The sequence below is a fragment of the Palaemon carinicauda genome, chromosome 5, assembly GCF_036898095.1.
Source record: "Palaemon carinicauda isolate YSFRI2023 chromosome 5, ASM3689809v2, whole genome shotgun sequence".
Taxonomy (NCBI): Eukaryota; Metazoa; Arthropoda; class Malacostraca; order Decapoda; family Palaemonidae; genus Palaemon; species Palaemon carinicauda.
In genome coordinates, this window is record NC_090729.1 from 183,184,834 (window position 1) to 183,198,974 (window position 14,141).

Below are 14,141 nucleotides of genomic sequence, written 5' to 3' on the forward strand. Positions count from 1 at the left end.
GAACTCTTCCATCAAACATCACGTTTCATCAGACCATGAGGTGCACTCAAGGAAGTTGTTTTACTGGAAAGTGTCTTTCACTATGCAAAGATAGCAACTTGCACAATGGTTTTAAGGGAAGTCAAAGGCTTCTACAGTCTACTCTTCCTTGTGGAAAAGTAGACTGGGGGCTGGAGACTAGTCTTCGACCTCTCCACTGAATGAGTTGATCATCAATCGAAGTTCAGGATGGAGACAGTAAGGTTTGTGCTGTCTTAAAGCAGAGCGGCTTACCATATACCTAAATGACACATACTTTAAGTGCATGTTCATCAGACACCTCTAAAGTACCGACGCTTTTTCCCCTCTACAGTGCAGTTAATCGGTTCAATATCCTGCTTCGAACTGTGTACTGCTCCCCAGGTGTTCACTCGTCGGTTCACCTTGGTAACCACTTTGGCCTACTCGCGATGCATGTATCTTCTGATGTCTCTCGACGATTGTTGGTCCTGGCCTCTTCAAAAAGACAGTTACTCCAGGATTGAGATCAGATTCCTGCGCTTTGCCCCGGTCTAAGGATTGTGATAACCTGGGAAATATCAAATCTCTTACTTGCCGAGGAAGTACCTGGGCATGGATACACTGTGATCACGAGAATCTTCCCAAGAATCGCATAAGCAAACTCGGGGAGGTTGCGTGATCCTTTCTATCCAAGACAAAAATCCCAGCTCGACACTGGCAATGTCATCTCAGTCATCTTTCCTCAGATAAGCTTGTATCCATGGGCGTCTCCACCATTGATCAGCAGCCAGAGATCCCCGTTCTTTCCTGTTTCAGAGAATAAGAAGCTCGAGATGATCTTGCCTGGTGGCTCAACGAGGAAAACCTCACCAAGCAAGCCCCACTTAACTCGCTACCTACGGAGAAGTTTCTGTCCTTGAGATGCAAGCAGCCTTCCTAGGACCGCAAGTATTTCAAGAATGTCTGAGGTGGAGCTCAGTAGTGTTGATGAGTGACAACATTACCATAGTACTCTGTCAACAAGCTAGGAGGCAAGGGTCTCCCACCCCCTATGTGAGCTAATGATGCAGATGCATATTTACGTGGCATTTCACACTATGGAGTTCTCAACAAGGTACATTTCGGGAAAGAGCCATATACTATCAGGCATTAAGTTGCCAGAGCCAGGTTGTAGCAGCAGTGTGGTCGACACATCCCCTGGTAGCAGAAAGGCTTCTTGCCCAGTGGGGCTTTCCTCCGAGGTAGTCGTTTGCTAAACGACTGAAGAGGATGCTCTCTGTGTTCTCTTCTCTCGTTCGATGACTCCTTCCAACACCTATAGGATCACCTGGCTGTGTATGCTTTTCCACCACCATTCAGCCTGATCCGGTTGGTAATCAACAGTATTGGTTATGCCAGATATCAGAATGACCATGGTGGCTCCCAAGATGGATTCAAGCAGAGTGGTATCTCTACTTGCTTGAGGTCCCAAGAGAACTAACTGTGACCCCACACATCTCTGTCATCCACACTGAAAGAGGTACTCACATGCCATGGAGTCTTTGGCACTTCACGGGTGGAGACAATTCAACATCCCCTCCGAGTGAAAGGTTTTTGCAAGGCACTGCGCAAGGGATGTCTGGTTATCTCGGGAGGTCCTCTACAACTAAATATGAAACCAAGTGGGACATGTGCCATTGAGGTTGCAAAAGGGATTTGTCTCTGGTCGGAGCAACTTTTCACAGATCATAGATTTCCTTGTCGTCTTTCGCTGTAAGAAGCATCTGTCCGTTGTGGCTATCAACAGCTACTGCTCTGTCTTGAGTATGGTCTTCCGACTGAAGGACTTTGATCTCTCTTCTTTGTGGGAGTTATCTATGCTCATGAGAAGGTTCGAAAATCTTGCCCACCCTGGGACCTTAGGCCCCAAACCCCCAAGTGGGATGTGATCCTGGTTCTCAAGGCTCTTATATGTATCCCATTTAAGCCTTTAAGAAGGTCATCAGACAGAGATTGAACTCTCAAGACTTCTGCTGACCTTAGTATCAGCAAAGAGAGTTGGCAAATAGAACAGTTTGTCTTATGCTGTCACCAATGCTAAGGGGTGGAAGGCAGTGTCCTTTATTTTTTTACTCAGGTGCGAATGTTAAGAAGCCTTTCATTAGCACTGGCAGATCCAAGGAGTTGTCAAGGAACAGTCTTTTTCTGGCTTTTTGAAACTTACGTCAGGCTTACTCCTCTTCTGATGAGGGCTGGTATCTGAAAGAGACAGACCACCTTCACGGCTTTTTACTTGCAGGGTTACTTGCAAGTTCCTTGACACCTTTGCGCTTGGACCTGTGGTGGCTGCTGAAGTTGTGTAACCATCCCAGCCCCACATGGGACAAAGATGTATCTCAACTATGGAAATGTGTATTTATAAGTCTTGAATGACACAATGCTACAGTTATCTGGAAAATACTGTAAATCTGTCCTACCTTCTAAATATCCCTTGCTGACAATGATCAACAAACACAAAAGATTAACACAGCCACTTGATGGCGCCAGAAATGGTACGTCTGTCCTACCTGGAGTCTGAAAACAAAGTGAGGGCTCAGTGGCCAGTTAGCTGGTTGTGGCTTCCCACTGCCACCACATTATTGTTCTAGCTTGTATCCAGCTTCACCAAAAGCATGTATGTATTCCTGTAGAGACAAAATTGGATTAGAAAATCCTGCCTAGGTCAGGCTGGTTAAAGGAAGAGCATTCTGACAATAGGAAAAAATAGATTAACCTGGTGGTGGTGGTTGGCCACTATATCTCAGACTGAGAATAAGACTGAAAAATTCCCAATTCTTGAATGTATTCTCCTGCATGAATATCGAGAATGGTTTAAAGTTCTAGTGAGATTATCATATTCCTAACCACTCTGACTGTTACAACTTTAATTAAAATTTATGTGGATAAATTAAACTCAGCATATTTTGACTTTCATTCTCGTTTTCTTTTAATATAATCAGTAACACGTGTACATATTTTCGGCTTCAAAATGACACATTCAATATTATATGAAAAATAAATTTTCACTAGCAATTACAGAAAAACATTGCTGTGCCCCTTTACGGACCAAGAACCGATACTAACTAGCAAGACATTTTATGAACCCCAGAAATTTAATGGTTAAAATTGTTCAACTATACCAAGGAATAAATATCTTTACTCTCATAGTGTTGGCTAAAATTATTTGTTAAAATCTATCTCATTTTAAAAATCACAACTTAAAAATTTAGACAGCATTACCTGAAAATGTTGAACCCTTCCTTCAAACATCACGTTTCATCAGACCATGAGGTGCACTCGAGGCAGTTGTTCTACTGGAAAGTCTCTCACTATGCAAAGAAAGGAACTGAACAGCTTCTCTAATCCCTGGGTAAAAGCAGTGTAATGGATTCTGAGATAACCACTACTACAAATTACAGTAACACTTCTGCAAACAAGTGCAAATATGCCTGCCACAAAAAATTTAAAGTAAAGTAGTCACATAAAGGAAAATAATAGTTGTTGCTCTGTACTCGAGCAGAACTTAAGTATAGTAATTACTGTAAATTAAAAAGGAAAATATGCAATCATATATAAATATATATATATATATATAAAAAAAGAACTAGGAACATGTTAAATTTTATAACTAGTTATTGAAAAAGTGGTAGAGGGAAACACCCTATCAAATGCAGTTGATTAATGAAATTTCAGTACTGTAGTTACTTAAGTGTCATGTACTAATGAGAGAATATACAATAAAATAGCCAACATAACATTATAATTACTGTATAAAGTAATTTAATAAGACCAATAAGTACTGTATAAAGTAATTTAATAAGACCAATAAGTCATTGTCTAGTACAACTCCTAAAAAAGACCAAATGAAATTTATACATACATACATACATATACCATGGCACTTCCCCCAATTTTGGGGGGTAGCCGACATCAACAAAGAAACAAAAACAAAAAGGGGACCTCTACTCTCTATGTTCCTCCCAGCCTAACAAGGGACTCCACCGAGTTCAGCTGGTACTGCTAGGGTGTCACAGCCCACCCTCCCACATTATCCACCACAGATGAAGCTTCATAATGCTGAATCCCCTACTGCTGCTACCTCCGCGGTCATCTAAGGCATCGGAGGCAGCAGCAGGGTCTACCGGAACTGCGTCACAATCGCTCGCCATTCATTCCTATTTCTAGCACGCTCTCTTGCCTCGCTCACATCTATCCTCCTATCACCCAGAGCTTCCTTCACTCCATCCATCCACCCAAACCTTGGCCTTCCTCTAGTACTTCTCCCATCAACTCTTGCATTCATCACCTTCTTTAGCAGACATCCATTTTTCATTCTCTCAACATGGCCAAACCACCTCAACACATTCATATCCACTCTAGCTGCTAACTCATTTCTTACACCCGTTCTCACTCTCACCACTTCGTTCCTAACCCTATCTACTCGAGATACACCAGCCATACTCCTTAGACACTTCATCTCAAACACATTCAATTTCTGTCTCTCCATCACTTTCATTCCCCACAACTCCGATCCATACATCACAGTTGGTACAATCACTTTCTCATATAGAACTCTTTACATTCATGCCCAACCCTCTATTTTTTACTACTCCCTTAACTGCCCTCAACACTTTGCAACCTTCATTCACTCTCTGATGTACATCTGCTTCCACTCCACCATTTGCTGCAACAACAGACCCCAAGTACTTAAACTGATCCACCTCCTCAAGTAACTCTCCATTCAACATGACATTCAACCTTGCACCACCTTCCCTTCTCGTACATCTCATAACCTTACTCTTACCCACATTAACTCTCAACTTCCTTCTCTCACACACACACTTCCAAATTCTGTCACTAATCGTCCAAGCTTCTCTTCTGTGTCTGCAACCAGTACAGTATCATCCGCAAACAACAACTGATTTACCTCCCATTCATGGTCATTCTCGTCTACCAGTTTTAATCCTCGTCCAAGCACTCAAGCATTCACCTCTCTCACCACTCCATCAACATACAAGTTAAACAACCACGGCGACATCACACATCCCTGTCTCAGCCCCACTCTCACCGGAAACCATTCACTCACTTCATTTATGGACTTGAAAATACAAATAATAGCACACTTCTATACTAGTAGGGTTAGCCTGAAGGATTTGTAGAAAGAAAGAAGTGAAAATCAAAACATATTAATAAAAGAAATGCACACCAGAACATACAGCATAAGCTGAAGGAATGATGATAAAGGCAGGAAAATGCCATAGCCCACTGCCAGTACTGTAGTTGAATTGGATTAGACATGAATTTGGGCCATAAGGCTCAGCCCTAAGCCTGGGAGGCCATTCAACTCTATGCAAGTTAGGGAAATCTCAATAGCTTCAGTGAGGTAAAATTAAAGAGGTTGGATAGAAAGGTGTGAGCAGAGGTACAGTATAGCAGAATGGATGAGTAAATGTAGAGCAGACGGGCTGAACGGATACGGCAGACTCCGAGTAATGCCTATAATGCACCGCTCCAGATTCATTGACAGTACTAACAACCTAAGGGGGCCAAAGTCACGTGGAGAACATGTTGGATACACGTTAAGCAACATTACTGTACCTTTCCTTATTGAGAGTATTGTTAAAAAGAAATCAAGCCTACTGGTCATAAGACATGAGTAATGTAGAGTTTGTTTTTATCAACAATTTTGGGTCGCTTCTCCCTTTAATAATTAATCGTATGTTCAGAAATCACTATAGATTCTAATTACCAAAGGGACAAAAAGTGCTGATGCCAAGCTGCTGTTTGCAACAATCAATATACCAAACTAAAAGGTCTCCAGGAGTGATCAACATTCTTAGACGGTTATTTACATTTAAATTTTTTTTTCTTTTGAGCTCATGGTAAATATGCAAATAACTTCTTGAATGAAAAACCTCCTGTCTTTTAAAAGCTATATTCCAGCTTCGTTGTTATCACACTCCTATGTAAAGGATGATGGTTTCTATGTATGGGAACAATTGAGACTTGCAAATACCGTTTCATTACACCAGAGAAATTATACGCAACGTGGGACAGGCTTGTTGGTACAGTACTTGTCCCCCCCAAAAAAGGGTACAAATGGAGGGAAATTTTTGCTTGCTAATCAGAAAAATACGATACAGTACTTGTAAACCGATTTGAATTTTATAAAATATAGTACACAACGTAAATGGACTTGAATTTCCCGTCTGCATATCAATTTGCTGGTACTGTATTCAGTCCAGCAAAAAACAGAGGTACAGTACAGTACTACTGATCTGTTTGCCTGTGGTAAATCTTGTTATTCTGTTGTGCTGAGTATTTGGTCTTATGCAACAGACTAGGATCTTAAATTGTTAAATAAATAGTTGAGGTATCGTTAAATTTCATATTCCAAGTCTGGTATTCAAATTGAATTTGTAGTAGGTTGGCCAAGGCACCAGCCACCTGTTGAGATACTACTGCTATGAGTTGGGGCCTTTGACTGGCCAGAAAGTACTGCATTGGATCCCTTTCTCTGGTTACAGCTCATTTCATCTTTGCCGATACATACGCAGAATAGTCTAGCCTATTCTTTACACTTCTCTTTCCTCATACACTTGACAACACTGAAATTGCCAAACAATTCTTCTTTCAAGAGGTTAACAGCTGTACTGTAATTGTTCAATGGCTACTTTCCTCTTGGTAAGGGTAGAAGATACTCTTTAGCTATAGTAAGCAGCTCATCTAGGACACTCCAAAATCAAACCATTGCTTTCTAGTCTTGATTAGTGTCATAGCCTCTGTACCATGGTCTTCCACTGTCTTGGATTAGAGTTCTCTTGCTTGAGGGTAAATTCGGGCACTCTATTTCATCTTGTTTCTCTTCCTTTTGTTATTTTGAAGTTTTTATAGTTTATATATGAAATATTAATTTTAATATTATTGTTCTTAAACTTCTCTTCTAGTTTTTCATTATTCCCTTTCCTCACTGGGCTATTTTCCCTGTTGGAGCCCTTGGACTTATAGCATCCTGCTTTTCCAACTATTGTTGTAGCTTAGCAAATAATAATATTAATAATAATATGAAGCTTCATCTGTGGTGGATAACGGCGGAGGGTGGGCTGTGGCACCCTTAGCAGTACCAGCCGAACTCGGTTGAGTCCCTTGTCAGGCTGGGAGGAACATAGAGGGGAGAGGTCCCCTTTTCTGTTTCATTGTTTGATGTCGGCTACCCCCAAAATTGGGGGAAGTTCCTTGGTATATGTATGTGTGTGATTAATAACAACAATACTGTGCGGTATTGTTTGAGCTGTATAAAATCTTTCAAAATTTTTTCATTATCCTTTGCATTTAAAGCTACCAAGATTATATCACCCAATATATATTAATTCTAAGTCTGCATTTTCAAAGTGAAGTTTAACAAATTTTGGAATAATCTTCCTGGTCATGCAGTTGAATCGTTGCAACTCTGTAGTTCAAACTGGGAACAAATGCTTCTTTGTTGAGCAGGTGCACATGAGCCTCCTTTCATACTTTAATCATATCATCTAATCTATTAAGTTATTTCTCTGGTACTGTATACAGTTGCATGTTTCTGCTTCTGTATTTCTTACTCTACTAGGCTACCTTTTGCTTGGAATGTTCTGACTTTCTTTCTGGACTGCATTTTAGCTAGTACTAATAATAATAAAAAAAAATAATGTACGGTAGTTATTACTTCATTGCTGTAATCATTAAGTAGCTTAATAACACCACATAGTCACTGATACAACACCTTCAGACATTGGTACAACAGCATGTGTTTGGACATTTCATGGTGATTAGCTACCCTACAGAAATTTCATTAACAGGTTCGAACCCGATCTACCTGTGTTTTATTTGGAGATTACGGTATAAAGTACCTGTGCAGAAAGAGAACCTTCTCATCCTTTTGTAACATTTGTTTGCTAAGAAATGAGTGGATTGAAGATAGAAAGAACTGCAATTTGCGACAGCTTACAAATGGCCTCATTTTCAAATAATGAGGAATGATTGGAACAACTAATCCTGTATAGGTCAGCATAAAGAATATGAATTGTGTAATTTTACATTTTAAGTACTGGCTACTACATAAGTGAAGATACCTTAGCATATACTGATTCAGATTCAGAAATGGCTATTTTTAGCTGATGGAAAATTATTCTAAATACAATTCCTGGGAGTGCACAAGAGGCACTGGTCTTTGAAGCTAAAAAGAATGGGAAATAGTATACACTGGCCATCTAATCTTCTATGGTAATGAACAGCAAATCAGTTTTCAAAAGGATGCTCTTGGAAAAGTTAGGAGTGGCACAAATTATCTATTTCATTAATTACATATGTTTAAAACCTCAAATAAGTAGATTTTATAACCTTAGATGATGAAACCTAAACCTACTTTCACATCACTTACCAACTTAGGTTAAACAAATCATTGTAATCTATCCTCCAACTGGGCATTAGAACCTTGGATAGTATACCAGGTAAAGTTACCTTTAAGAATTTAATTCATATCTTCATAGATGGCAATACAGTAAAAGGAACATTTATTTGTGTCAGTTTTAGAATCATTCAGAAAAGTACAAGACTAAAGATGGACTAAAACTGTTGGGGTACTTTGACTGAAATTTTTACCTGATATACAAAGTTCAATGGCAAAGCCTCTGATACCTGAAGGTTATCGCACTAGACTTGTTTTGCACTAGCTCCCTTTCTTGGTGTTCTTACCTTATTTCAGTTTATTTTAAAGACTTCTCTTGTAATAAACCTGCTGAATCTTAAGGAGACAAAGTCATGTTTGATTAGATGTACAATCCTCCTAAAGAATTTGTAACAATTTCAACCTCAACTAGGAGAGGAATCTGGTTTATCCACTTTCAGACGAGAAGATTTGACTTCTTTTCCTAATCGTCGTGCCCTTCGAGCTGCTGATGCAGCAGCTTCTTTGGCCTTGACAATTTTAAGCTCCTCTTCAGTCATTGCCATTCGTTTACGATGTCTTAATTCTTTTTGTCTTTGGGCTTCCCGGGCTCGATAAGCTTTGAGTTCTTCCTCAGTCATGCTACTCATTCTACGCCTACGAATTTCTCTTTGGGTAATGGCACTTAATGTTCGCCGTAGATGTAACTCTTCTTCCGTCATTTTTTCTCTTTGCCGCCGTCGTGATTCTCTTTGAGAAGCTGCTAATGCAGCAAGTTCTGATAATTTCTCTTCCTCTGACATTTTTTCCCTTCTGCGACGTCGAACTTCCCTCTGTGCTGCAGCCTGTGCAGCGCGTTTTGCTGCAATTTCCTCTTCTGATAATTTTGTACCCTTCCATTGTGATGACCTACATTTAGGACTTACAACTCGTTCAATAGGAGGCGACTTTTCTATTATGTCGGTTTCTGGACTACATTTCTTTAACTTTGGCAATTCTGGGGTGCACTGCTTTTCTTTTTCTAGCACATTTTCAGATTTATGTCCATCATTTTTTGGCGGTATATATTCAACATAGTTAGCATCCTCTGGCTCTTCTTTTAGTTTCTCCTGCACAGGATAAGAATGTCCGCTATTATTAGCATGTGATTCCTGCCTATACATGTAACTGGGACGTACATATGTAGGTTCTTCTGTATTATGGATCATACTAATATTCTGTGATTCATATATCGGCATCTTATAAGGAACATCAGAGACATGTTTTCCATGACTACGTTCTATGTTTTCCCTGGAACCATGGAGCTGCAAAATAGAATAAGGTTAAGTGATAAACCATGGGTCATATTTCATAAGGTCCATAACCAACTAAATCTCCTAATGATTGGCCATATTTAAAGTTACTGTATCTATGCAACATAACAAATATTTAAAGTGGTTTGTATTTTTCCTGCCTAAACAAACCCGAGTTCTTTAATTAGGAGTATGACTTCAGTGGAACTAGAAAGGCCATTGAATCATTTACAAGCTTGATGCAGTAGTTGCGGGAGGTAGATGGGGGTCACCCGCCTACCCAACTTTTAACCTCAAACCTGAGGACTGAGAGGGTTGGTTGAGGAAGGAAGTATGAACTCGAAGGATATAGGGGTGTATAGCTATGAAAAATAAAAATTATTCTACACATGATTTTTTTCTTTTGTGCATACAAACCTTTCATCCTTTCAATACGAGACACACCATTTGGTGGGAGGAAGTCATCTAGAACCGAACTCGAAGGTTCTTTTGTTTTCTGGACATGTAATCCTTCTTGGTCATGTACGGGAGTAAGAAAATTTAACAGCCTCACATACGGATGAAGAAGCTATTAGGATTAAGACTAGAACTAACTTCGGGGGAAAGTCAGTACTAAGTCTCAGAATACCTCTCTCTCAACAGTATTAGGGATTTTACAATGGAGGAGCTGAACCAGAAACTCAGAGGATGGCACAGTTATTTCTTGCCCTACTCATGTTTGCAGGAACAACATATGCCAGTGTCCTACAAATGAGGACCATACCATCCTTGGATCTAGGTTCCAGGCTAAGTAAGACAACATATGAGTTTTTAGCAAGCAAGGACTAGTCCCGCAAAGATGAGGTACCCAATGCCACTAAGAAGCAGCTTTGGCAGAAGTACGAGAGTCTATAAGATACCGAAATGCTCTGGCCAGAGAGACATGTTCTCTAAGACGTCCCTTGTAGAGGAATGCCCAATGTTTCTCTCTCTGGATCAACCTGAAGAATAAATTGACTGAGAAACCACAGGTAGCATAATCCCTATGGTGATGGTGCTCAGTCCATATGGGATTGCTCACCTTCTCAAATGCAGGAGGTACACCTGGCTTACATTCACCCTCATCTGGCCCACAGACTCACCACTTCAAACCTAAGGTAACAGCCTAAGGGTGAGATCTGTTAATCCCTTCCACAAGAGAATCAAATTAAATATATAATTTAGGCCTTAAGCCAAGCATTGGGGCATCAAAGGCCCTTCAGCATTATATAATAAAAATTAATCAATCATACCCGTACACTCACAACATTTGGTCATTTTAACCTATAAAACCAATCACACAACTTCCAGACAATAACATCTAAATGCAAATTAAGAAAGGATTAAAAAAATAAATTAATAAAATTAATTAAAGCTTATGACATAAACCAACGCTGTGGTCGCAAGAAGTCCCGAGGAATGTCTTCTAAGAAACCTTCTTCATGGCTACTCCAGTCTCTTTTCATCTACTGAAAAGAAGTGTCAGGAGGAGAAAGAAGGAATTAGTTAAGGAGAAATAAGAAGCAAACTCACATCTTCACAACTAACTGGAGTTCCAATGCTACCACTGGTACCAGTTGTTGATGCCTCATTAAGTTTTTATGTCTGTAACACCAGCTTCTATGTAAAGAACAAAGCTTTGTATTCATGTAGGAGCAATTATATTTTTGTAAGCCATCCGTATTATTTAATCTTTTTACCTTTTTTTTATAACTGTTACCACCTAAAGTCTGGTCATAATTACTCTTAAAACTAGTTGAGTCGCAGACCTAAAAGTTAAAGCATTCTAGATAACTGATTATCCAGTCTGATTTTCTAAACTTTTAAAAAAAAATCCTAACATACCATTCGGCTGCCATTGAAGAGAACGAATGCGCAGACAGCCGTTGGAACTAATTTTTCTAGAAGTTAAGTGTTCCAGCAGCCTTGGCCACTGGTGTGTTGGCAATGTCTATCTTGAGAGGAAGGTCTGAGCTATCTCTCTCAATCTCTTAACTCATTCTTCGGACGGAAAAATCTTACCTAGTTTGATCATGATTTTCATCCCCAGATATATCATGTCTTGAGATGGTTGCAGATGGGACTTGTCGTAATTTACCATGATCCCCAGATCTTGGCAAAATGCAAGAAATCTGCCTCGATGGAAGTGAAGGGTCTCCCTCGAGTCTGCCAGAACCAGCCAATCGGCTAGATAATGAAGCAGATGGATGCCGTTCTTGTGGGCCCATATGGATACCAGGGAGAAGATCTGCGTGAACACCCGAGGTGCTCTGAACAGGCAGAAACACAACACTTTCAACTGGTATATCTTTCTTACTAACGTAAATCTCAGGTACTTCCTTGAGGATATATAAATGAAGAGCTGGAAGTATGCATCCTTGAGGTCTAACGATAGCATGAAGGGTATGACATTATGTCCGACCGTCTGGTTCGTTTCCTTCTTGAACGGAGTCAGCAGTATGAAATCGTTCAAGGTTGAGAGATCGATGACTTATCTCCAAACTCAAGATGCCTTTTCTACAAGAAATAAATGACTGTAGAAGGCCGAAGACCCTTCCGGGACCTCTCTAACATGATCTGAACTTCGGTCCGAAGGGACTGTTCCTTAGCAGACCCCTTCGCATACGAATCTGACAACATCGGATGAAGGGTCAGAGGAGAGTGATTGTGTGTAAACAGGACGATATAGCCTTCTCTTAGTACAGAGACCAAGGCTCGGCACCCGTGGAACATCCACTTCTGCCATTTGCTCTTCAGGCAACCCCCTACCGGTGGACTGGTCAGGGGAATGCCCTCCCTAGCAGGATCGTCGTCGTCTGTTTCTACTGCTTCCCTTACCTCTCCTCAAGCCCTTAGGTCTAAAGGGCCGTTTGGGGCCTAGGGCCTGCGATGTCTGCTCTTTTTGAGAGCTCTTCTTTGTCTAATGAGCCTTAGCCAGAGAAGATCTCTGCGGTGGAGGTACTGCTGAGATATAGCGCGAGGTCATCGCCCAATTAACTCACTGGTTCACGATGTTTTGTGTCAGGAACTACAAGGTCCTAGCTACCAAAAGAAGGGAGGCCAACAGCGCTTCTTTCCTTTGAGGAGTTCAGTAGATAAGTCCTTGTTCTTCACAAGGTAGTCTACTGTTCTTAACCAATAGTAAAACCATGAAATGGATCGTAACGAACACTTAGCAAAACTTTCCATGTTGACTGTATCACCCGCAGAGAAATGCATACACTGGCAAGGTTGCCAGTTTAGCCAGAAAAGATGTCTGTGTCAGAGCCAAAGTAGCCGGATCCAGCGGTAGGGGAGAAAGATCATCCTCTACAATCTCATAATACCTCCACTGCCAGAATTATGGGGGAGGAAGTATCTGGGAAGAGTCAACTGATCGAAGGGACTGGAATGCTCTCGCCACTTGGGCGTAAGCCATCTTCTTTGCTATCTTTAACCCCCTTGAACCAGGAAAAGCTATCTTAGTCTTGGCGTATCGCAAAAGAGATCTAGGACATTGTTCTTGCCCTCTATCGGAACTTGATCTGGTTCCCCTAGAGGTTTGACCTTCCTCAAATAGGACAGGCCTTGCAGAAAGATGTGGTTTATATCTTTCTGTTCGGGGGCGAGATCTTTGGACTTTCGTACTTAGGTAGCACTCCATCAGAATGTTCCAAGCTGTCATCAAGGGTTTCCTCCTCCTTCGAGCTATCACCCATCGCAGCCTGGGAAGGGTCAAGGTCGTACCAGAATTCCTTCTCATATAGGAATGAGCCCTTGGAGGAAAACTGCTGCTCTCCGGTCTTACGGATGCAGCAGTTGAATCCCCCGACAGGTGCTGAGGTTAAGACGGACGAGTGCGCGACTCTTTTGGTCTTCAACCTCTGGTCTTTAGGGGGAGGATGTCTGCTCCTGTTGCGAACCTAGCCACAAAAACTCCTACTGTATGACCATTGCTTGCCTGGGGAACCAGTGAGACCCAAGGAAGGCCACAACAGACGAACCACTTTGTATGAGAGCGACTTCCTTACAGCGGTGGCCGGCGCTGTTTCACTAGGGGAAGAAATGGAGGCCTCCAATATATAGGATTGTCCGGGAGTCACATGAGCATCACTCGTGCTTGACCGACTCCTGGGGGAAGCTGATCGAGCAGAGGAATCATGGCAAGGTCGAGCTGGTAGAGACCGATGGCGAGGTCAAGTTGGCAGAAACCGATGGCGAGGACGAGCTGGTGGAGACTGATGGCAAGATTTCCTTTTCTAGGCCGACCTTGAAGGATAAGAATTCCTCTTAGCCTTCTTCTTCCGTCGCCTGTTGAACCTCAACCACTGGAAGGGCAACCACTCCCAAAACGCCTGGCATGGAAACTCCTGTGTGCAAGAGTTACCCTTACACGCATGGCAGAGACCATTATT

The 14,141-nt window shown here is 41.3% G+C and overlaps 1 protein-coding gene across 2 annotated transcripts in view; it reads right to left on the bottom strand.

Annotated features, from left to right (window-relative positions):
• Positions 1-2,929: 2,929 nt before the first annotated feature.
• Positions 2,930-14,141, bottom strand: part of LOC137641669 (golgin subfamily A member 6-like protein 26) — a 41,218-nt gene continuing 30,006 nt past the window's right edge. The window contains exons 3-4 of one of the 2 annotated variants that reach the window (XR_011044564.1): positions 8,746-9,741; positions 2,931-3,347 (exon numbers count right to left, since the gene is read on the bottom strand). Coding sequence is in view for 1 of the 2 variants with exons in the window: in XM_068374445.1 (XP_068230546.1) it covers positions 8,863-9,741 (879 nt within the window). In the remaining variant the exon portion in view is untranslated. Of the gene's footprint in view, positions 9,742-14,141 lie in introns of both variants that reach the window. The other variant, XM_068374445.1, reaches the window with a different exon arrangement.